General features: G+C 40.2%; 2 protein-coding genes and 1 non-coding gene across 4 annotated transcripts in view; 2 read left to right on the top strand and 1 right to left on the bottom strand.

Moving 5' to 3' along the window:
* LOC115057299 (NACHT, LRR and PYD domains-containing protein 12-like) overlaps positions 1-24,647 on the top strand; it is an 88,682-nt gene that overhangs the window by 2,044 nt on the left and 61,991 nt on the right. The window contains exons 3-5 of the mRNA XM_029524340.1: positions 60-225; positions 10,425-10,546; positions 10,948-11,121. Coding sequence (XP_029380200.1) covers positions 60-225; positions 10,425-10,546; positions 10,948-11,121 — 462 coding nt within the window. The remainder of the gene's footprint in view (positions 1-59; positions 226-10,424; positions 10,547-10,947; positions 11,122-24,647) is intronic.
* On the top strand, positions 13,741-13,811 carry trnag-gcc (transfer RNA glycine (anticodon GCC)). Its single transcript has one exon. It is a non-coding gene; the product is annotated as a tRNA-Gly (tRNA).
* Positions 20,239-23,393, bottom strand: LOC115053823 (NACHT, LRR and PYD domains-containing protein 1b allele 5-like). 2 transcript variants are annotated; one of them, XM_029518652.1, is made up of 6 exons: positions 23,097-23,393; positions 22,742-22,956; positions 22,035-22,306; positions 21,650-21,763; positions 21,318-21,459; positions 20,239-21,093 (listed from the first exon to the last, which is right to left on the bottom strand). In XM_029518652.1, the coding sequence occupies exons 1-6, from the start codon at positions 23,174-23,176 to the stop codon at positions 20,777-20,779; spliced, it is 1,140 nt and encodes a 379-aa protein (XP_029374512.1). In that variant the 5' UTR covers positions 23,177-23,393; the 3' UTR covers positions 20,239-20,776. The 2 variants fall into 2 exon arrangements, with proteins under 2 accessions (XP_029374512.1, XP_029374503.1); XM_029518643.1 differs by lacking the exon at positions 23,097-23,393 and having other exon boundaries at positions 22,742-23,089.

Raw genomic sequence — 24,647 nt, 5'->3', positions numbered from 1 at the left:
TTGAGAATCAAAAACATGTTTCTTTAATAATTTATCTTATTTTGCTGATTCCTCTTCAGACTGAGTGGCTGTAACCTCTCAGAGAGAAGCTGTGAAGCTCTGTCCTCAGTCCTCAGCTCCCAGTCCTCTAGTCTGACAGATCTGGACCTGAGTAACAACAACCTGCAGGATTCAGGAGTGAAGCTGCTGTCTGCTGGACTGAAGAGTCCACACTGTGAGCTGGAAACTCTCAGGTCAGAATTCATGTTTGTGTGAATACTAAAACTGTATCTTTATTTTTTTATGATACATTTTTATTTAAATGGGTAAAAATTGAAAACTGAAGAGGTTTGTAGATTTTGGTTCATCGTGGTGTCTTCTATGTTCACTGAGGATCATTTACTTTTAGGGAGGTGGACACAACCTTTCTGCTGCTTTTGGCATCTGTCACAGTTGTGATGATGGAGTTCTCATTCAGGAAAATATTTAAGGGGCTCAAAGACACCAGAGGTTGAGTGGACTGCTGATATGATGCTCTGTGAATGAATGAACCTTCTAACTTCGGGTCTAGAAACGGTTACAAACACACTTTGTAGTTGGGCGCCAGACAGGAGCTGGATCAAAAGACACTATTGTCCTGTCAGATTTGATGTCATTATTTAGGTGTGTGGGTAAACAAAATATCACAGTTCACCCTGTTATCACAAATCATGGCAACACAAAACTTAAATCATCAATGCCCCAAAAGAATGTGTGTGGGTGTGGGTGTGTTCCTCCGGGGTTCATTGTGTGAGTGGACTTATGGTGGATCAGTGTGTTAAATGGTTGAGGGGACAGTGATGGACTGTACTTAGCTCTGTTGTGGGGCTCCTCCAGGCAGGTATGGAGTCCCAGTATACAGGCACCTTTTTCCTCCTTGGTACTCCTGGGATCATCACCACTCCTCAGGCCATGGGTTTCCAAACCTCCAGTGAATCCAGCTGGTTCTCTTCCTGGTGTTACTGCTTTCTTATTTTCCCAACATCTCTTTGATTAGCAGGCAGAGTTGAATGAACCTGGACAGCTTTTCTTTGTTCCCCTCACTGTCACTCCTCTCTGTTGTTGTCTTGCTGTTTGTGTCAGTAGCTTTTTCCTTCCACCAGTTCACAGTTGCCACTCATTTGTTAACTTACCAGTTTTTGGTTTGTTTTTTTTTTCACTCACATTCCTTTCCCCCTCCCTTTCCTGTCAGGAGGTAAAGGGCTGTTCTGCAGTTTTGTTTTCGACCACAACCTATTGGTTGAACATAGAACAGAATCAATGCATCACTATACAGTATTTGTGTTACTATGTCTTTACTTTAATGAATGTTTGTTGTTCTGTTGTTGTTTATGAGTTTTAATCATAGTCAAGTAAGGTTTGAAAAATATAACCTGAAGAAAAATAAATAAAAAAAAACAACCCTACCTCCCTGACGATGAAATAGGAGAACAAGATTGACAAAAACAAATTCCCTCCCCTAAAGCTATGACAGCTACTAACACTGCTATTTGTAACATAAACAAGTAAAACAAAACTACACATGCACAGCCCAGCATGATCCAGAGCTGGGAGCAGGAGGAGGAGTCACCCCAGTACAGGAGAACTTCCCTTTTAAAGAGTAGAACCAGCCAATCCCATCTCTGCACCTGAACAGGAAATGGGACACACACAGAGAGTGGACTCCATCCTGAGAACAAGGAGGGCAAACAACAATATATACAAATGATCAAAGGTCATAACAGAGTTCTTTATAAGGCAGTAGATTCTTCATTTTGGCTTCCTCCAAACATCAAGAGACCATTTATCTCTCTGTTTTTGGAATATAATAATATTGATGTTAATTCTACAACATCATTTATTTTGGAAAATATCAGATAAATCGCTCAGAATATTGATTTCAGCTCACTGGCCCAGGGATGGTGATGCAAAGGCCCAGTCCCAATACCCATACCCCTACATTTTGCACGTTCCTGTGAGGGTAGTGGTGTCCCAATCACTTTTTTCACGTAGGGGAAGGGGGCATAATGAGGGGTAGGGGCTATGAATCTAGCCCTTAACGTCGAGGGTTTTCCGATGCTGACTTCCCGAGGTAGGGCCAGTCCGTGAGCGAGATGATGCGGAGAAGTCTGAGGGGGAAAAAAAACACAAAAAAATCACGAGACAACAGATGTCAATGGTGTATTCTTCTCTGTGTATCTCTTGGTTTATTTATCCACCGAAGCATGATGAAATCTAAAAGAATGATCGCAACTGTAAATTCCTGTCTTTTTTTTTTTTTTTTTTGATGACATAATTTGTTGCTGCTGGGAATACCCTGTCGCTTGCGTTCCTGAATGTAAACTATGCAGTGACGTAGCAAGTGGTGTTCCAATTCCTTGGGAAGAAGCAAAGCTATACCCCTTGTGACTTCCTTTTGAAGGTTAAGGGCTGGTGGTAGTGAGTAGGTGAACTTTGGGATTGGGCCAAAGTGTCAGAATGAAATATCTTTTTAGTAATTCTATGATCAGGCTGCTTCACAGATCTGTTCCAGAGCTGGAGCATTTGTCTCTTATGTCTGATACTCGAGGGCTCCCAACCCAAATCACCATGAAGAGCCAACACTGAGGTCCATTTGTGTACTGCTGTAAGATAACCAATAACTCTATGATGCTGAGTATTACAAAGAGAATATTCACAGAATCCCCTTTGTCTCCTAAAGTCACATCTTTTATTCTTTACTCAGGTTGGTGAACTGCAGTTTGTCAGAGATCAACTGTTTTTCTCTGGTCTCAGTTCTGAAGTCCAACCCCTCCAATCTCAGAGAACTGGACCTGAGTTGGAACAACCTGAAGGATTCAGGACTGAAGGATCTGTGTGGTTTTCTGGAGAGTCCTCACTGCAGACTGGAGACTCTGAGGTCAGACTCATGTTTTATTTCTGCTCTCAGATTAATATGATGTTACAGTTGTGGTGACTCTGACCTGCAGACAGGTTTATATTTATGAGGGAAAATCCTCTTCAGGTTTTAGACATTTAACTGTTAAATGGTTAAAAATAGCATTCAAAAAAGTTTATTTGAAAATGACATCGGAATGGAAAACATTAATCTAATGTTTTTGAAAGGGGACATCGCATATTAATTTGAAATATTAAAATCTTATTTCAATGTTTCTTAGAATCATCCAAAATCAAAGAAATCAACACAAATATAAACCCTTTTGCCAACAAAAACACCTCTGAGGTGCTCATACACAGAACAACAAAACTGTGATGGGTTCGCTCTCTCACCCAAGAATGGCACAAGTCTAGACTGGAACAGCTGAGAACTTTATTGACTACGTGCAGCAGCCCAAACAGACGGCAGGCAGAGGCAGAGTCTAGAGACAGGCAGCAGGTCAGGTTACCGGGGCAGAGATGATGATTTCCACATTCAGTTATTCATGTTATATCATTATATCATTAATGATGAGTTAGATTTTCTGTCTAGAGCTTCTGCAGCTTGTTTGTAGACTGTTTGACTGGTTTTAGAGTGGACTTACCTGCCAGAGCTCAGATTGTTATACAGGAGTTCATATGTGGCAGAATCAGAGATAGAAATAAAGTTTGACTGAGCTGCAGTCAACATCAAAAAATTCTTCTACACACTTTGAAAACAAACAGTCCCACACATGCTGAAATGTTCTTCATTTAGAAGATTTTAGAGCTTCATCTTCACATCAAAGCAGAACTTTCCTTTGTGGTGGCACTTTACTTTAAAGTCTTGTGAACATTTCTGACTGATTATCAATGATTTTATCTGCATCTTTTATTCCTTATTCAGATTTGACAACTCCAGTTTGTCAGAGATCAGCTGTTCTTCTCTGGTCTCAGCTCTGAAGTCCAACCCCTCCCATCTCAGAAAACTGGACCTGAGTCACAACAATGACCTGCAGGATTCAGAAGTGAAGGATCTGTGTGGTTTTCTGAAGAGTCCTCACTGTAGACTGGAGACTCTGAGGTCAGACTCATGTTTTATTTCTGCTCTCAGATTAATATGATGTTACAGTTGTGGTGACTCTGACCTGCAGACAGGTTTATATTTATTACGGAAAATCATCTTCAGGTTTTAAACATTTAAACTGTTAAATGGTTTGAAAGTAACTTTGGAAAACAGTTTTCTATTAATTTGAAAATTACATTTTAATTGCCAGCAGTTTATCAATCAATCTTGTATTTTTGAAATGGGACATCATATATTAATGAATATTTGTATGTTAATATGCAGATTGTAGTTTGTGGTTTTTTTTTTCCATTTATTTATTTATTTATTTGCGTGTCGAATTGAAAGAAACTGCACTTAGGTTTGTCTAAGAAGATGTTTGGCCTCTTATCTCAGGGGCTTCATCAGTTCAACCCATCGGTCTGACTAGTCCTCACTAGTCTGACAGACAGTGGAGTTGGACCCAGGTATTTAACCTCTGTAGGAGTGTTCACAAAGCTCCTTGTGACAACAGCCCATTAGAGGAGTTCCACTGACCTTTGTTAGTCTGCTACTGTAGACACATTTGTGTGTCATTTCTGTTGTGGAAATTCTCTGTTGCTGGTGAAGAATGAAATACAGACTTTTCTGGCCGACAAGTTTTTATTTTCTTTGCAAAGAAAAAGTCAATCATCACACAAGCAGGAGAAATGAAGAAAGATTTCATAAATCACTCGTATAGAATATTAATTTCAGCTCACTGGCCCAGGGATGGTGATGCAACGTGTCAGAATGAAATATCTTTTTAGTAATTCTATGATCAGGCAGCTTCACAGATCTGTTCCACAGCTGGAGCATTTGTCTCTTATGTCTGATACTCGAGGGCTCCCAACCCAAATCACCATGAAGAGCCAACACTGAGGTCCATTTGTGTACTGCTGTAAGATAACCAATAGCTCTATGATGCTGAGTATTACAAAGAGAATATTCACAGAATCCCCAGACAGCAGAAGCATCGTCTGACACACACACACACACACACACACACATTATAGAACAGAGTGAAAGTATGAACTCCCAGATGAGCACAGTGTTCAGACTTGTTCAGGGCTCTACCTGCAGACTGAGCTAAAACACTGACAGCTGGGTTAAATGTCATGTGTTGGTCCAACCTCAGGCCAAGACATTTACACTGATCAGTGTAGGACAGCATTACTGTCCCAAGATTAACAACATTCAACTTGGCCTAAAATTCACCACTTGTGTTTTGTCTTGGTTCTCAATTAGTCTCCACTTCCAGCACCGTTTTGGAACAATGTTCAGCATAATGTGAACATTTTTTCTTTCTTAGCCAACAGAATGACATCATCCACATGTAACATGGCTATATTGGTTCAGTTTGGTAAATTTCAGCCATAATACCAATTTAGTTTGAATATCAAACAGATTGTCAGATCCAGCAGGATGATGCTGTGCCAGTGGTGGGATTTCATGGGGAACTTATATTTTGATTCAAATTAGTCCAACAAATCCCCCCCAATCTATATGTTACAGTTACCAGCAATATAAGGCCTCTCAGCTTCAGTTATGGTTTTGGTGTCTTTGTCCGGGGCTGAATCTTCTGCACAGTGTCCCAGAGCCCATTTTCAAGGAAGAGAGAGAGAGAGAGAGAGAGATAGCTTGCAGACTGCAGTATACACAGCACAATGAGGAATGATTTGGATAGAGAGCAAGCTTTTATATGTTTGCTCCTCCCTTATTTTGAATGAACTACCAATGTCTTTGACGGGAAAAACCCGCCCTCCACAGCACGGGAAATATCAGTTCTACTTCAGAAGGTGTTAGTAATATGTCAGATACACACACATTCATACCCCCCATGTCATGTATAAACTTAAAAGTATCAATTCTGCACCTATAGGTGTGGGAATGTTAGGTCACACATGGGTCACACACAGGCAGACCAGTTTTACACAGCTGAAACAGCTTGGGGTCAAATTGACCCCAGAGGAATACCAATGTGTGCAATATGTGTTCAGCACATTGAAAAATGTCTTCATGATAATTTTATGTTTAATCAATCGTACCCAGCAAATTTGGAAAAGTCATGAAATACGAAGCAAAAAAAAAAAAAAAAAGTCAACAAATATTTTTGAATGATAAACATTGAATGTGGTCAAATTGACCTGAAGGATAATAGGAGGGTTAAGTATGATTTCCACATTCAACTGTTCATGTTTCTTCAAATATATCAGTAATAATGAGTTTGGTTTTCTGTCTAGAAACTCTGCAGCTTGTTTGTAGACTGTTTGACTGGTTTTAGAGTGGACTTACCTGCCAGAGCTCAGATTGTTATACAGGAGTTCATATGTGGCAGAATCAGAGATAGAAATAAAGTTTGGCTGACTCTGCTGTTTGGTTATTTCTGATGTGTTAAAATCACAATGTTGACAGTTTGAGTCAGTTCAGGTTCTTTACAGTGTTGTTTCATTTTCTCATTAAATCTTGTCACTGTTTGTATTTGACTGTTGTGAAGCTGCTTCCTGTTGGTTCAGCTGTTTGACTTTCATTTTGTAAACTTCTACTTTCTAAACCTTCAGCTCTGAACAGATGATGAAACACTGAACACTTTCAAGAAGGAACTTTGTCTCCTAAAGTCACATCTTTTATTCTTTACTCAGGTTGGAGAACTGCAGTTTGTCAGAGATCAGCTGTTCTTCTCTGGTCTCAGCTCTGAAGTCCAACCCCTCCCATCTCAGAAAACTGGACCTGAGTCACAACAACAACCTGCAGGATTCAGGACTGAAGGATCTGTGTGGTTTTCTGAAGAGTCCACATTGTAGACTGCAGATCCTGAGGTCTGTTCAGTTGTTGTAGATTTGGTTAATCCAGAATTTATATTCACATTTAAGTTGAATATCTTCACTTTTATTAAAAATCGCTGTTGTTTCATGTTTACAGTTGTTTCTAATAATAATAATAAAAGTTGTCAGTCTTTTCCAAAACTTGAATTTACTTGTTCAATATATTAATCTGGACCGGATCTTTAAATCTTGGTCTTGGTCTTTGTATTGGAACAAGGTCTGATGTGGACCAGCAACATTTGAGATGTTAAAGTGGGTGATGAGTTTGAAAAGGTGGAGAAGGTCTGGATCAAGACATTTCTGACTGATTCATACTCATCAAGTTTTGGATTTGAAAATAAGGGATATTTTCCAGCACCTGCCCCGAGACGTCCCACCACCCCAACTAAGCTCCAGTATCCCGTACATTTTAAGACAGATGGACAAGAAAGCTAAAATCACCACTTGTTAACTACCTACAAACTGCAATTGGCTTTATGCAGCTCCACTATGTCCTGAAGGTCAGCCAGCTCCTTTGTTTCCTGTCTTTCATTATTGGACATACTGATTGATCCAGGTGTGTCTGACCATTGTTGTTATGACTACTGAGGTCAGTCACACCTGGATTAATCAGTATGTCCAATAATGGCAGACAGGAAACAAAGGAGCTGGTTTCCTGCCTTATCTCTGTTTTTCCCTGCTGTTATTTTTTTCTGTCGCATTGTTGTCTCTCTAGTCTGACAATGTCACACTAACATTGTGACACCTACAGTACATGCAGTAGGTTAGTGTAGCAGGTGGCAGAGGTCAGACTGGGGTATTATTATTATTTTTAATAAATGCAGGTTAAATACAGGAAAGTTACGAGAAAATACTAAAACCAGAGGGGGCTGGGAAAGGAGGGTAAAATACAGGAAAATCCCAGCCAAAATGGGATACTTGAAAAGTATGCTGATTATCAGTCATCTGATCTCCATTATTTGTTCTTTTTCAGGTTGAGATGCTGTTGGTTGTCAGAGATCAGCTGTTCTTCTCTGGCCTCAGCTCTGAAGTCCAACCCATCCCATCTCAGAGAACTGGACCTGAGAGGAAACCTCTTGCAGGATCCAGATGTGAAGGAGCTGCGTGAACTTGTGGAGAGTCCAGACTGTAGACTGGAGACTCTGAGGTCAGTCCACTGTGGTAGATCTTTAATCCACTGCTGAATCTAATGTCCTAATAAATGTCTTCAGACTTGGAGGGTGTGGAGCTGAGGACCAGAGTCAGTTGTGTTGTTGTTGAGACTCCAGCCCTCATGGGGCTTTCAGACACGTGGCCGTGGCCCCCCTGTGCTCTGAAAGCTGTTATTTCCAAAGGATTGGAGCTCCACCACAGGTTTCCCTGCACTGAGCACAGTTCATGTGCAGCACAGTGATAGTTGTGTTTCTTTGTGGTGTGGTCATACTCAGTCAGTGTGTTACTGCAGTAGATGGAGTTCAGAGCAGCGGTACAGAAGCTGAGTGATGAGCTACTGTGGACGGAGTCAACATCAAAAAGCTCTTCTACACACTTTGAAAACAAACAGTCCCACACATGTTGAAATGTTCTTCATTTAGAAGATTTTACAGCTTCATCTTCACATCAAAGCAGAACTTTCCTTTGCTGCCACATATTTATGAAGCAGCCAACTGCTGTATTCCTACACACAAGTATGTCCTGTATTCCACTGCAGCCGCAGGTCAGCTGAGGGAATCACTTTGTTTTAGAGTGAGGAGCTGCTGAACTTCAGCCTCCAGTGGCTGAAATGACAATTACACTAAAGAAACACTTCAAACATCCAGACAGAATGTGGTGGCACTTTACTTTAAAGTCTTCTGAACATATCTGACTGATTATCAATGATTTTATCTGCATCTTTTATTCCTTATTCAGATTTGACAACTCTAGTTTGTCAGAGATCAGCTGTTCTTCTCTGGGCTCAGCTCTGAAGTCCAACCCCTCCCAACTCAGAGAACTGGACCTGAGTTGGAACAAGCTGAAGGATTCAGGACTGAAGGATCTGTGTGGTTTTCTGAAGAGTCCTCACTGCAGACTGGAGACTCTGAGGTCAGACTCATGTTTTATTTCTGCTCTCAGATTAATATGATGTTACAGTTGTGGTGACTCTGACCTGCAGACATCCATCCCTCAGTGTTTCAATGATGGGAAACATTTTTGCACACTGACATGAACAAATATATATTCAGTGTTTTCTTGTTCCAACACGACTATAAAGTTAATTCCCAACCCACATGGGTTGATAAGACATGTATTTAATTCTACAGTTGCTGTTTTAACAACATAAAATCATAAGTGCATATAAACATACACAAATACATTATTATCCTTTTCTCAAGTAATAATTTAGAATAATATATTCAGCAAAACAAATAACCAAACTAAAGATTTAACTGTTTTTCTAATGCCTTGGAAATGAAATCAGCGCCTACATGAGTCTCTTTGCTAAAAAGGAAGTCATGTTGCTCACAATCATACAAATCAAAGAAATCGACATAAATCTAAACCATGTTGCCAACAAAAACACCTCTGAGGTGCTCGTACACAGAACAACAAAACAAAACATGGATCTGACTTTCTACTTCATCCAGTTTGCATAGTGAACAAATCAGGTCTTCCTCAGGTGTGGCATTAAAGCTCCCTGTTTCTGGGACTAATGGAAGTGTTCCTGAACACAACTGTCCATAATGATCTTTGTCTTTTAGTTCACTTATTCTTAATGTAAGGTTCCACACTGTAAGTGTTCTTATTAAGACAGTAGGTTCTTCATTTTGGCTTCCTCCAAACATCCAGAGACCGTTTATCTCTCTGCTTTAGGAACAGTTTGTTTATAATATCTGTAATATCACAACATCATTTATGAATGAAAATATCAGAGAAATCACAAATATAGGATATTAATTTCAGCTCACTGGCCCAGGGATGGTGATGAAAAGTGTCAGAATGAAATATCTTTTTAGTAATTCTATGATCAGGCAGCTTCACAGATACATTCCTAATGTAAACATCAACACATCAGGACAACATCAATTTTGCTGTGATTGTGTAGCAAAGCTTTAGTCCAATCAGCTGCAGTGGTTTGGTTCCACACTAAGATAAGGATTGGCTCTAAGGGCTGGTCTGCTGGGGGAGCAGTTGCCCCGTTGCCCTCCTCTCTCTGCTGCAGGAAACATGTTTGCTCCGTCTGCCTCGCTGATCTCCCAGCTATGTTAAATATCAGTCTCAGGATTCTGTGGACTGATATCAGATCATTCAAATGAAGATCAGTCAAAATTGGGATATTTTTTTTTACCCATCCCCATAATCCCTTAAAGCTGACATAGGTCAGAATAGATTCTGCATATTTAAGTAGTATTTGCACATCCACTGTTCAGCTGTTATAAAGTTTGGCTGACTCTGCTGCTTGGTTATTTGATATGTTAAAATCACAGAACACATTGACAGTTTGAGTCAGATCAGGTTCTTTTCAGTGTTGTTTCATTTTCTCATTAAATCTTGTCACTGTCACTTATTTGACTGTCTTCTCCGAAAGTCACATCTTTTATTCTTCACTCAGGTTGGAGAACTGCAGTTTGTCAGAGATCAGCTGTTATTCTCTGGTCTCAGCTCTGAAGTCCAACCCCTCCCATCTCAGAGAACTGGACCTGAGTGAGAACGACCTGCAGGATTCAGGACTGAAGGATCTGTGTGGTTTTCTGAAGAGTCCTCATTGCAGACTGGAGACTCTGAGGTCAGACTCATGTTTTATTTCTGCTCTCAGATTAATATGATGTTACAGTTGTGGTGACTCTGACCTGCAGACAGGTTTATATTTATGAGGGAAAATCCTCTTCAGGTTTTAACATTCAAATAATTTAAAATAACTTTTGAAACCTGATTTGTAATCATCTGAAAATTTCAATTTCACACAGTTTATATTCCCAATGTTGACAGTTTGAGTCAGTTCAGGTTCTTTTCAGTGTTGTTTCATTTTCTCATTAAATCTTGTCACTGTTTGTGAAGTTGCTTCCTGTTGGTTCAGCTGTCTGACTTTCATTTTGTAAACCGTCACACTGAAAAGATGATGAAAAATTAAACACTCTCAAGCAGGAACTTTGTCTCCTAAAGTCACATCTTTTATTCTTTACTCAGGTTGGAGAACTGCAGTTTGTCAGAGATCAGCTGTTCTTCTCTGGTCTCAGCTCTGAAGTCCAACCCCTCCCATCTCAGAAAACTGGACCTGAGTCAGAACAACCTGAAGGATTCAGGACTGAAGGATCTGTGTGGTTTTCTGGAGAGTCCTCATTGTAGACTGGAGACTCTGAGGTCAGACTGATGTTTTATTTCTGCTCTCAGATTAATATGATGTTACAGTTGTGGTGACTCTGACCTGCAGACATCAGGCTGATATTATACTGATCCACACTGAGGATCTTCATGCTGACGTCTGTTTTCTTCTTCTCTGGTTTAGTCCAGTCAGTGTGGCAGAGAAATGTTGAACTACAGATTTAAAACTTGAAGAAAATAAGAAAAATCCTTCCTCTTGTTCCAGCACGACTATAAAGTCATGTGACTAAAGCAGACTGACTGAGAGATTCAGACCAAACTCAGCATGTTTGTGAAACGTGGTCACAGCTGAATGAAGTGAAAATGTTCCAGATGTTGTGAACCATGTTTTGACTTTTCTCCAAAGTTCATTCTGATATATTTGTTGTCTTTGAAAAGTTGAGGATGTTTCGTAGAATCTCTAATGAACATGAGTTTGTACAGATGGAGCTGGTAGAGTTTAAGAGGCCGAGTCACTACGTCTTAATGGAAGCAGCAACATGTCATTAATATTAATGAGAGCTGTTTGTCACTGTTTGTATTTAACTGTTGTGAAGCTGCTTCCTGTTGGTTCAGCTGTTTGACTTTCGTTTTCTAAGCTTCTACTTTCTAAACCTTCAGCTCTGAACAGATGATGAAACATTGAACACTTTCAAGCAGGAACTTTGTCTCCTAAAGTCACATCTTTTATTCTTTACTCAGGTTGGAGCGCTGCAGGTTGTCAGAGATCAGCTGTTCTTCTCTGGTCGCAGCTCTGAAGTCCAACCCCTCCCATCTCAGAAAACTGGACCTGAGTTGGAATGACCTGAAGGATTCAGACCTGAAGGATCTGTCTGATCTTGTGAAGAGTCCAGACTTCAGACTGGAGACTCTGAAGTCAGTAGAGTTGGACTCAGTTCATGTTCCTTTCAGTAATATTGTTTAAATCCAGTATCAGAGCAAAGACTCAGTGTTTCCTGTGAACCTTTAAACTCCTCAGTGAAGCTGTGAGAGGAGAACAGAAACAGATTTCAGAATTAGACAGAAAGACAGAGAGAAAACAGTCAGCCAATCAGATCAGTCAGAGGACTGTTGTGATCATGTGACCATCAAATGAAGCAGATTCCAGCTGAAGAACTCAGATGTTCAGATTCTGGTCCTCGTCCATCAAACTGTCAGATCTGAGCTGAGACTGTTTGTTCTCTGATCAGGTTCATCTGTCACAGCTCTGAGATCAGTCTGACTGAAAGCTGCACATCACTGATCTTCTTTCATCACACTGTCACCATGTGGTCTTCCTGCAGACCAGAATCTGTCTGTCTGTCTGTCTGTCTGTCTGTCAGTCAGAGTCTCTCAGTTTAAATGGACCTTCAGTAAATCATCAGTAAAGTGATGAACCTTCATGACTCAGCTCTTTATCTCCACTGTGGACTCAGAGAAATGTGCTGAGTCAGCAGACTTGAGGTCTGTGAGTTTCCAGCTCAGTGTGTTCACTCCAACACGTTAACATGAGCTGAGAGGAAGCAGCTGCTGCACATCTGGACTGAACAGGACTGAAGTCCCTGCAGGTCTTTATGCTGGATCTGCATCACTGACTGACAGCTGATGGACAGAGTCAGGAAACACTGATGGATCTGCTCTCTTCTTCTTCTCTACAGGTGGCAGTGGTGGCTGTGAAGTGGAAGTTGTGTGTTGATGGAGGATCAGCTGCTTCCTGATGATCCAGATGTTGCAGCAGCAGCTTGTCCAGACTCTGGACCATGTTCCTGGGAGGTGGAGAGGAGAGCTTCATCCAGCAGAGACTGACAGAGGAATCAGAACTGGTCTGAGAACAGAGTCCAGTCCACCATGATCCCAGAGACTCCTCAAGTCCTCCTCTCCTCTCAGCCAGCTCCTCCAAACTCCACCTGGGGTTTAGGTTCAGCTTCTTCTGGACCCTTTGGGCTGCTTTGGGGACATTTATACAAGCATTGCTCTATAAAAGATGTCATTTTGTTGTGAAACATGTGACTGTCAGTTGTCACAGATTAAGCTTTTAATTGGCCCTTTCTTCCCTTCATAAAATGTGAATGGTCTTTTTTTGTTTGTTTGTTTTTTGTTTTTTATTTTCTCAAATAATTCTTATTTTTAACATGTTGCAAAAAAATTCTTATTGAAATAAATAACAGGATGCTGAAAGGGTTGAACTCAGAGGACACTGCAGCAGTTTATCTTTTGAAAGGATTGATTCACACGGAAAGGCGCATGCGCACAAAGAAGCATACGATTCATCTCGTGAACGAATGAAGTGAAACATCAACTGTTATTAGAATAATAAGTGGCATTAAATTGAAATAAAAATCAAAACTGTCAATTTCACAGTTTGTTCCTCCCACATACTGAGATGTCTGTTCTGCCTTCTACTTATTAAAATACTTTGTTTAATGTTCATTTAAATACTTTGTTGGATCTGTCTGTCTGTATCATGTCAGAAACTCTGAAACACTGAACTTCTTTAAAACACGGTGGATTTACTGATATGAAAGTGTTATAAAATGCAGGAAGTACTTCTGAACATGCCAGCAAGTATTGAAGGCTGCTGAAGCCTGGAGATCCGTGACGTGGTAACCATAACCATGTAACCATTCAATCGTTAAACAAGCATTGGTGGTTCAGTGGTAGAATTCTCGCCTGCCACGCGGGAGGCCCGGGTTCGATTCCCGGCCAATGCAGAGTAACTTTTTACCAACATCCAGATGTTAGAAACACAGTGCTGCTTGGAAAATACCCTGATAGACTCCAACACACTGTGACTTTGTGAAACAACCAGTGGAGCCCCCTGGTGGTCAGTAGAAGTGCAGCCCCTCTGAGCTGGTGGCAGACCAAGGCTTCAGTCTGCACACATCTTCCACATGTGATGGCACACACACTGTGTATTGTGGCAACATCCGTCCCCTCAGAGAGAATCTGCTCTTTAACCCTCCTGTCGTTTTCACCCCCCGCCCCTTACTTTAGTGTTCCTGCTCTGTTTGATACGGTGGCCGGTAAGTGCAAAACTAAATTACAAAGTGCCAGAATCTTCCGGAAGGGGAATGTACCAAATGCCGGAAGTGATCCAGAAGAAGATTGACTGTGAGCTCAAAAAGTTTGTATCGGTTTGTGTGGCGGGAAAACTTTGCAGAGTGAAAGTTTGTGGCAGCATGGAGTAAATGATGTTTTGGCCGTTTTGTGGAAACAACTTGAGCCAATTTACGCGGTTGTGTTTTCCGTGCGGACGATCTGTAGAATGTTTAACGTTGATGAACGGACCAGACGGAAGGAGCACGCGCACAGGAGACATCTAATAAACAGCCGGAAAATGCTAAACAAGCTAAGTGTAGCATCGCGCTAACTAGCTGAAGCCGTTGTCAGACATGCAGTGAATTAAAGTGCACCGTTTCATTTAGCAGCCAATCGTTGTCTTCACGGAATAGCGACGCGTTTAGTTAGTATGCGTTGCTAGTTTTTATTTATTTTATTTTAAGCGTATATTTATGCTAAATGCACAATTGTTGCTGATTGTTTTAGCTGCTGCTAACTTTCTGTTTTGATACGGAACTCCGTTCATTCCAGCAGAACAACCATGAACATCATATAAACAATTCATGGAGGACAGAAAGTCAAAGTCAAAAGAACTGTGGGCCGAAAGGAAACAGGTCCAGGTACGTGTGTGGATATATCTGTAAAATATGGAAGTAAATATGTGTGTGTGTGAAATGAATGATATCTTTTTGTTATTTTAGCAGATAAACATGGATTGATGGCGCCACATGGAGCTGATTTAAAAGCTCAGAGAGGGAAAACACTCCCATTATATACAGATCCGGAGGTAGCAGCACCTGATCTACTGAAGCATGATGTGAAGTTTACACGGTGCAAACATCAGCCTGCGGACTCTTAAAAGGATGATTCCTCTCCAAACGCCATCAGGTTGGAACTTCGTGGACCTGGACAACTGTTTGGCTGTCGGACGATGTGGCAGGTACTCAGACAAAAGTCCAATCTTCGAGTGAAGAGAGATGATGTGATGAATGAGAGAGCACGCAGAAGGTTTCTAAGAAGAAGCTGCTACTCAATGGGAGCGAACTGTATGTGGCATGCAGATGGTTCTGATAAACTGGCTCTCTCAGGACGCATGGATGGATTTTTTCACCTAAAGTGCTGTGGCTCCAATGTGGACCGACAAATAACAAGAAGCCAACAGTGATCGCTGAGAATCTCCTCTCATGAGACTGAGGACTGATTGTGGCACGGAGAATGGCATTATGGCTGCCATTCAGTCTCCCCTACGCCTCCATCATGATGACTGCTGCTCTGGGCCGTCCAGCCACATGTATGGCTCATCCACGAATAAGCAGCGTGTTGAATCCTGGTGGGCCATATTTAGAAGGGGAAGGTAAGTGGCCTTCATGAAGTCATTTTATTATGACTGACCTTTCATTTGATTTTTATCTTCATGTTCTATCGCAGATGAACTCCTCTAAACATATATAATAATTGAGGCTGGGACTTTAACGCGTTCATTTCAATTCATTCATTACAAAGCCTTTAATGAATTAGATATTTTTTAATGGAGTCCCACTTCTACGAATAATATATATTTACTTCCGATTCTATCCATTTCTACAGGTCTCAGTTCTGGATGGAGTTGTTTGCTGGATACTTCAACGGGAGCCATGAGCATCAGTGCCTTCTGAGATGTTGCTATGGTGATGTTGGATGAGTGTGTGAGACTGTGGAACAGTCACAGGATTCACACTTCCAGAACAGCGTCATGTCCAATGAACTGTACTGCTGACCACACAGGTAATATTGGTGATGATTGATATTTCCATGTTTGTTTTATTATTATATTGATTGAATATAAAATAATATAAATGCTATTTATTGTATCTAACACAGATTTGGCTCCACAGACTGGATTTGAGATTGAACCAGCTGATTTGGATGCTGTTCCAGAGGCGAGCCTGTCAATAGCTCCATGTGGGGACTCAAACATACAGGAGGACTTTGACTTTGTTATGGAGCACAAACAACTACAGAAGCCAGAGAACTGGGAGTCTGCAACAGAACTGTACATGAAGCTGTAAGAAACTGCTCAGCTGTGAGTCAGTGAGAATTTTCCCTTCCACATTATCAAGTGTTTCCTCATTGGGGTTTCTGTCCTATTTCTATTTATTTATTTTTTAAATTAATTAATTTTTTTAATATACATGTCAAGAGCCATGAGATGACTGTGCTGTGATTTGGTTTTAGACAAGTAACCCAGAATTGAATCAAATATTGCCATGACTGAAAAACATGCAATTTTTTTGTTTTAAAATAGTTTGGAAAAAACTCATCACCAATCTATCACAGATGCAATCAGAAGGAAATAATTGTAATTTTTTTATTGTTTGTCAACATAACATTTGCATTCCCATTGTTTCATTTCTTCAGATGAACAGGTACCAGAATCATTTGGAAACATCACAAGGAAAAGTGAATGACAAGCTAAGAAATCTGATTTGGAGTGGTGGAACACTGCAGTCTGTCTGAACACCAAGTGTCACAGCTTCATTTTTGCTGAGTTTGAAATCAATTGATAAAAATTATAGCAAAGTAATGAGTCCTATATTTTTGTAAGTATGGAATACAAAACCTCTTGAAATTTGTTTTGTCTAAAACTTAACAGTGAAAATCTTAACTGTGCGAGGGGTGATCTAGTTACCAATTACAAGTTACAGTTACAAGTCCATGTGTGACTTAAACACAGTGTGTGAATCTAGGAGTGCTAATTTCAGTGTGTTTGAACATGTATTGGGAACTGGGAATGGAGAGTCATCCAGGAACTCTATTCTTGGCGATGGTTCCAATCCGGACGGGGGAGGTGAAGTCAGCCCAGCTGCAAACATCAAAACATCCTCCAGAGACACAGCAGCCTGACCTTATGCAAAGAAAAAACTTCAAACAAACATCTTGGCAATGTATTTTCTCAACAAATTATTAAAAAAAGTGATTTACAAACCTTCACAATCAAAGACACAGTCCGCCCAGTAGCCCAAAGTTTGACTTTCTTTAGTCTCCTGTTACTTCCTGATGGACTGAGGTCAGGTTTGAAGAGTCTCAAGTTCCAGACCAGTGAGTGGCTTTTCAGAGTGGCACAGGACAGGGGCCAGCAAAGTAGGCTGTTGCTGCAGTGCAGTCAGAAACTGAAGAGCTGAAAGACCATCTTTGAATCTAAAAAGTGACCACAAACATTGTTTCACATTTAAATGACCTAAAGAAACTTCAATGTTTTCTAAAATGACTATCCACCCAAACATATAGAAATGAGTAAAAATGGTTGTGTGTTGAACATTACTGATTTAAAGAAGAACTCTGTGTCTTGCTTTGCACTTGGCAGGGTAATTGTTACTCTACAGACTGCAAGAATTACGCACACAAACACAAGACTGGAATGACATGAGCACCTTTTGATTGGCATAAGACAGAGGAAGGGGAGACAGACATCACACAGCAATTATACTAAACTAAGGCACACATTCTGACACACTGACTCAGAGCTAAAGAATATACATTCTTAATAAACCACAGCGGGGGATGATGAGGCATTTCAAACTAAAATATCTTAAATACAAAAAAATAAAAATCACATCATTACAAATATGATCTTACCTGTCAATTACAGATGGGTTGCAGTCAATAATGTACCATCAGAGGGAGTCTGACACGATTTCTTTCTTTTCTTCAACAGGAGCAACACGTCTCAGACAGCCTGCTGTCTGTAACATTGTGCCGAGTCTCATGATGATGTCTCATCATTTAAAAAAAATCTTACAAACCGAAATATCTTTCCCATGTAATCAATAAAGTAAAATTAAAATTAAGTGAGTCAGTTGTTTTTTTACTTACCCGTAGCAAGTACTCCTGACTGGATTTGTTTCAGGTGGATCCAGATCCTCAGTGTCAGATATTACTGTCTGAAAAACAAATGAAAATGTCTGAAACAACACACTGAAAGCAAAGAACATCAGGCTGCCATAATCTGCCTTAATACCTGTCCAGGCTGAGCTGTGGATGAATCTCTGAAACATGATAAAATTGATAAACTGATGAACTTTATGATACAGAGTATAACAGAGCTTTGAGTAACATTTAGAGGTAGAGAGGAACCATAAGATTTATAAATAAGATTATTTTGTTATAAATTATATCACACGTATGGTATTTTCTCCCACATGTTCATCACAATCACATCAACAACTTAAAGACAAATTACTGCTTTTGTAGAAACTAATACCTACCCTTTATCTTCAGGTTTCCGTTTGGGAGAACTGTGTTTTGGTTCAAAAACCTGAGAAGAAAAGCACACAATTGTCAGCAACTTTAAACAGCTTCCATTATTGTTCCCTCACCACATACAGTATATATCAATGGTGAAAGGTTATCAGGGTGTCTGACTGGAATAGTAAATGCCAAATAATCAAGACTTGGTTCTTAGACTTAATACTTTAAACCAAATGCATATCCTGTCCATAAAAAAAAAAAAAAAAAAAAAAAAAACTGAATCAAAGTACAAAATGTAAAAATGAACGTACCACAGTTTCAGCTGCATTGAATTCAGCTGTGCTCCTCGATGTGATGACAATTTCAGAATCAGAGTCTGATGTATCAACCTCTACAGTAAAAACAAACACCACATTATTAATTATGCTACATCAGAATGAATAAATATGTAAAAATATTGAATGAAGAGATCCACAAACCTCCTCTAAAGTGTGTTTCTAGGCAAATGAAAAAAGTGCCTTTCCTATTTCCTTTTTATATTCTGCCAGTTTGAATGGGCTTTCTGACCCAGGCACATGGAGCACCTCTGAACAGTCTGGATACAAAAGAAGGTCTGCTCCTTCATCCATCTTCTTGTTAAATGTTCTCATTTCTTGGACAGCTTGCTTCAGTAGATCAGGTGCTGCTACCTCCGGATCTGTATATAATGGGAGTGTTTTCCCTCTCTGAGCTTTTAAATCAGCTCCATGTGGCGCCATCAATCCATGTTTATCTGCTAAAATAACAAAAAGATATCATTCATTTCACACACACACACACATATTTACTTCCATATTTTACAGATATATCCACACACGTACCTGGACCTGTTTCCTTTCGGCCCACAGTTCTTTTGACTTTGACTTTCTGTCCTCCATGAATTGTTTATATGATGTTCATGGTTGTTCTGCTGGAATGAACGGAGTTCCGTCTCAAAACAGAAAGTTAGCAGCAGCTAAAACAATCAGCAACAATTGTGGATTTAGCATAACTGTAAGCCTAAAATGAAAATATAAAAACCAACAACACATACTAACTAAACGTGTTGCTATTCCGTGAAGACAACGATTGGCTGCTAAATGAAACGGTGCACTTTAATTCACTGCATGTCTGACAGCGGCTTCAGCTAGTTAGCGCGATGCTACACTTAGCTTGTTTAGCATTTTCCGGCTGTTTATTAGATGTCTCCTGTGCGCGTGCTCCTTCCGTCTGGTCCGTTCATCAACGTTAAACATTCTACAGATCGTCCGCACGGAAAACACAACCGCGTAAATTGGCTCAAATTGTTTCCACAAAACGGCCAAAACATCATTTACTCCATGCTGCCATAAACTTTCACTCCGCAAAGTTTTCCCGCCACACAAACCGATACAAACTTTTTGAGCTCACAGTCAATCTTCTTCTGGATCACTTCCGGCATTTGGTACATTCCCCTTCCGGAAGATTCTGTCGTTTGGAAAATTGTTTCGAGATTTGTAAAAGTGTTCTGCCACTTGTAAACTAGTTTTCTAAAATGTACATTTGTTTTGTCCGTGTTAAAAGTGTTTATGGTAATTTTGTTTTAATAAAATGTAAAAATATTTCCCAACATGTAAATTAGTTTGACGCTTTGTAAAATCTTTTCGCACTTTGTATTTTTGTTTTGTACTTATCGGCCACCGTACCATTCTGATGTAAAACTGATGGAACGAGTTAAAGAGGATTTTTCGACTCCTCTCCACTCCAGCTGTGAACATTCAGTCCAATACACATCCATCATAAAGTCAGAAACAGCAGAAATGAGCACTAGGTTTAAACTGTCAAATTTCAGAAAGTGGACAAGATTTTTAAAAGTTGAACACAAGTTTAATAGTTGAAGGTTTTGTGAACATTTTAAAGTTTGAATGGAGTCTCTAGTTGAAAGTACGCAGAAGGAGATCAAAGATGAAAAAGCATGAAGAGCGTTTGAAGATTTGTCCCATTCATTAAAAATGTAAAAAATAAATAAACCTACAAAAAGTTAATAATAAAAAAATTTAAAAGTGAAAAGGCTGAAAAGTCTCAGCAATCATGTCCTGAATTAGCTGAACATTTTGATATCAGTATGCTGTCGATGGCAGCCAGCTGTTGATCTGACTGAACAATAACTGGTCCTGTTTTGGACCTTTATTTTTCCTTTAAAAACGGCTCCCAACAGTAGACACAGACACATTTTAACATATAAAAATGTTAGAAAATAAATCCCAGGGCCCGAAGTACTGTGGGATCAGGCGGAGACCTCTGTTCTTAAATACTTAAGAAAAGAGACTTTAGAGCAAAACTTTGCATGTTAATATTTCCATCCATATTCAGAGTCTTTGTGTCTTTGGCTTCATCTTAATGAGAGCTCTCTGGAAACACATGGATCCAGCTGACAGAGAGCAGCAATCAGAAATGAGCTGGCTTCGCTTCCCTTTCTTCTCACTGAGTCAATCACATCTCTGGCTTTATCTGCTGTGGATTTTGTTCTGGCCGACTTCATTTCTTCATCACTGAAAACACCACGCTCAAGCAGTTTATCCAGAAGCTGGTTGAGAACAGTGTCAGACACTCTCTGAATGAATTCTGTCCGAGCGAGGAGCAGCCTCTCTTCTGCTTGAAGGCTGTCGTCAGCTGGGAGGCTGCTTTGACCAGTTCCCCTTTTTGGACCTAACATGAAACCAGATGAAAGGCTTGTTTAATAATCACCAATAACAACCAGCACTTTAAGACATTGTTGGGATCTTTGTTGAAACTTTGTCCAATTCAGACAGTGCAACAGCAATGACTGTGTACCTTTATTTCATGTCAAATGACATTTTTTTGGCCTCAAACTTCATTTAGTGTGAGACACTTTTTCATATATTTTAAATAAAGGAAGATTAAATTTTTACTTGGCAGAAGGACTTTGCATTTCCACACTTCTGTTCCGTCTTCATCTTTGACCATTACAGTCAGTGTCTCTGTGTTTGGAGTCAGGAAAACCATAAATGTAGGAGGGAAATTTGGCCCATAATTTAAGTAAAACTCAGCAAACTGCAAAAGAGGAGACAAAACAGAGGAAGAAAATGTTTATCTACTAAATCCACTACTCGTTCTACGACAGTGATTCTACAGCAAAGTGACTAGATGAAATGATTTCAAACAGTGACACAGCTCTCAGAGGAATAGGACGACAGTTTTATGGTTTTGATATCTGTTAGAAGTGTATGGAGGTTTGACTCACCTCAGGCTGTATTTCAAATTCCTCTGAAGCAGAGAGGACACTGTATCTTTGGTCAACTATCAGTTTGCAGGCAGAAGGGAGCGTGATGTGATCAGCCTTTTGTTGTTCAGAAACCTTCAGCAGCAAGACATAGTGTTAGCGCTGGAAGAGTAGACTCATTTTGAAAAACACACATAAAGATCCTGATCTAAAGCTCCATTCTGTACTGTTTGATTATTTGGACTCATTAAGCTGCTGTTTGTGACACATGCTGAACTGGCAGGCAGAAATTAACACCAACAGAAGAGATTTAAAGGTTAACAGTTCAGATGTCAAGTTTCCAAGAGTCCCAGTATGAGAATGTTTGATGAAGTTTGATAGTTAAAGTCACTGAAACAAACTTCACCTCAGACAAAGGGAGGTTGCTTGGCAGGAGAAACACATCCAGTATTTGAATGCCTCTGTCCGGAGGTCGGAGGAACAGGAGAACTTGGGCACAAATAGGTTTCTTGTTGTTGAATAACCTCTGTAGCATCTCTCCCAACCAGACGAGGCCAAATGCAGAAAGATGAGAGACTTTGACAATCACATGAGTGTCTGTGATCTCCAGAGTTTTGAGGAAGCTCATTCCATCATCAGTGATGTGGACGACAGACAGCAGACCTTCAGAGGGCAGAGCTGGAAAACAGAGACACATTCTATAAAATGATAGGGATGGTCTTATTCTATATCCAGGACAGGAAGAGCTGTGTGTCTTTGTGATATTCAAGCCTTCGTTAGTTTCCCTACATCCAAACTATTCTTCTTGAAGAACCATCTGATTGATATCACACATCAGACAACATCATCCTTTGATCTATATGTTAGAAAAGTCTTTCTTTTCCAGCATTTTACCAAAGTAAAACTTTCATTGCTTTATTCATAATTAAACTCTTCAGAGTGCCTTAATGAGGTTTGTTGAGTCAGTGGACTGTGACTGTAACATTGTCAGGCTGAGATTGAAGTTCAAAATAAAACTAACTCTGACAAAGTCTGAATGGGAACTGTGGCATCACAGCAGGGATGTTAAAGCAGATAACACATCACTGTAAAAAGCACTAATCTCTATCTCACCATCTTCTGCCTCACAGTGTGGGAGGTGGAGCTCACAGACAGCGTCCTCAGGACAGTGGATATTGAACAGCGGCCCAGCAGCCATCTTGCCAGCTGATTGGAGGAGGCTTTCATCCCACTGGACAGTGCTGTAGAGGAGCTCCGCCTCCTGATCAACAACAAACACCAGTCCAGTGAAAGAACACTGGAACATACCTGGACCAGGACACCTGAACCTGCAGGACACAGAAGGTAGAATGAGCCGACACACAAACACCATATAACTGTCTAAGAGGAGCACACTGAGCATGAAGGGGAAGAGGAGGAACCATCCATGAGACCACCAACACTGCAGAGATGGCATCAGCTGAATTACCTGTATGACACTTTGGTAGATTCAGTTTTCAGTTCAGGTGTGAAGCTCTGTGGAGACTGTGGTCCAGAAAGAAACATCATCAGTTTGACTGGAAATAACCAACACACAGGTCAATCTGAACTGAAGCACAGAAGCAGCAGCCATGTTGGAAATCAGACGGTAGAACTGATCAGACAGAAATCTAACTGTTCATCTGAAAGCCAGACTGCTGATCAATCAGCTGATTGATCGTGACGTAAAAAAAGGTGTTTGTCCAGATTTTAAAGAGCTCCAGATGACGGATTAAGGGAACAAACTGGACTGAAACTTTACGTGTCTCCATCTTCAGTCTTATTTTGATCTAACTCAGAAACTCCTCATCTACCACTCAAAATGAAAAATTTAAACAATAGTTTCAGTTTTTGTCCTTTTCTCTTTCTCTGCCCAAAGAGATTAAATCATTGCAAGTTGAAGGAAATATTGGTTTAATATTTGTTCTCCATTTCCTGCCGTGTGCCGAAGCTCCAAATCAGTCTGAAGCATCAGGAAAAAATGTTTGACCTCTCACCTTGTCCAGCTTTGTGTCCTCTGACATATCCATCTTTGTCTCAGCTGTTATTGGACTCTGTTTGACATCAGAGTCACCTGATGGGAGGAGAAGACACAGCAGATGGCAGAAATCAGTTTTTGCTCACATCCTCAGACTCAGATCTGATGACGGAGGAAACTGTAGAGTCCTGCAGCAGCAGCTCAAAACCTCCTGTCATCCCTTTTCTCTCAGATGATCCTGGTTTTCTATTGGCTGTGTACCAATCTGAGGGGGCGGGTCCAAAAATCTGCTGAGTGGGCTCAGTCTGTAGCTGTCTTTATTCAGTTAAAAGTTACCAGCTGCAGCCACCTGTTGTATTTATGGACTGACTGATAAACAGCTGCTGTGCTGTAGAAAGTGAAATTACAATCAATCTGGGATTAGCTCTGTGTGGATGAACAGATAAGATAACTCCATAGAACTAAATGATCCAGAAATATCCTACGTACAATAATCACCATGTTTACTGAAAGGAACCATGTTCATCTGTTATATATTACATGAAATTAAAAACCTCCACACATTAAAATAAATCTGAAATAATATGGTTCTGTAACTTTTACCTGAAATTAGCCTGAAACTTTAATGTATAAAATGATCAAGCAACATGTAGTATAATATTATTAAAATATTGAAAGAAGTACAAACAAGCTCACAGTATTTAACTTAAATATGATCATGTGATCAGGCCCAGGTGGCCATGTGGCCCAAACATGTTCAAACTTTAAGGATCCAGGTTCCCCAAAAGTCTGTTGTTGAAACGTAATGAATAAAGATCTTGATGAAGAGAGCACAGTCAGTTTGGTGAACAGGACTCAGAGGTTCTATACTCACAGGTTTTCTCTGTAGAAGCTTTAATCACTCTTCCGTTGAACCTGCAGAGACAAAAACAACCACTACAGTGAGACAGTGAGTGGAACATACTGAGGTTCTGTCAGAGTTAGTTTATTAAAAACACACGGTGATGATCCAACATCAGTCTC

Source organism: Echeneis naucrates, chromosome 2 (genome assembly GCF_900963305.1).
Source record: "Echeneis naucrates chromosome 2, fEcheNa1.1, whole genome shotgun sequence".
Lineage (NCBI taxonomy): Eukaryota > Metazoa > Chordata > Actinopteri > Carangiformes > Echeneidae > Echeneis > Echeneis naucrates.
The sequence above is the reverse complement of the archived record's forward strand: the minus strand, read 5'-3'. Positions and strand labels throughout refer to the sequence as shown.

Bases quoted from the DNA above. Each gene is read 5' to 3' on its own strand.
- LOC115053823 (XM_029518643.1), bottom strand. From the start codon at position 23,084: ATGCCATCTCTGCAGTGTTGGTGGTCTCATGGATGGTTCCTCCTCTTC. The intron at 22,307-22,741 runs GTGAGATAGAGA...TCTGTTTTCCAG, and splicing joins ACACTGTGAGGCAGAAGATG to CTCTGCCCTCTGAAGGTCTG. The intron at 21,094-21,317 runs GTAAAAATTTAA...GTTTCATGTTAG, and splicing joins ATGCAAAGTCCTTCTGCCAA to GTCCAAAAAGGGGAACTGGT.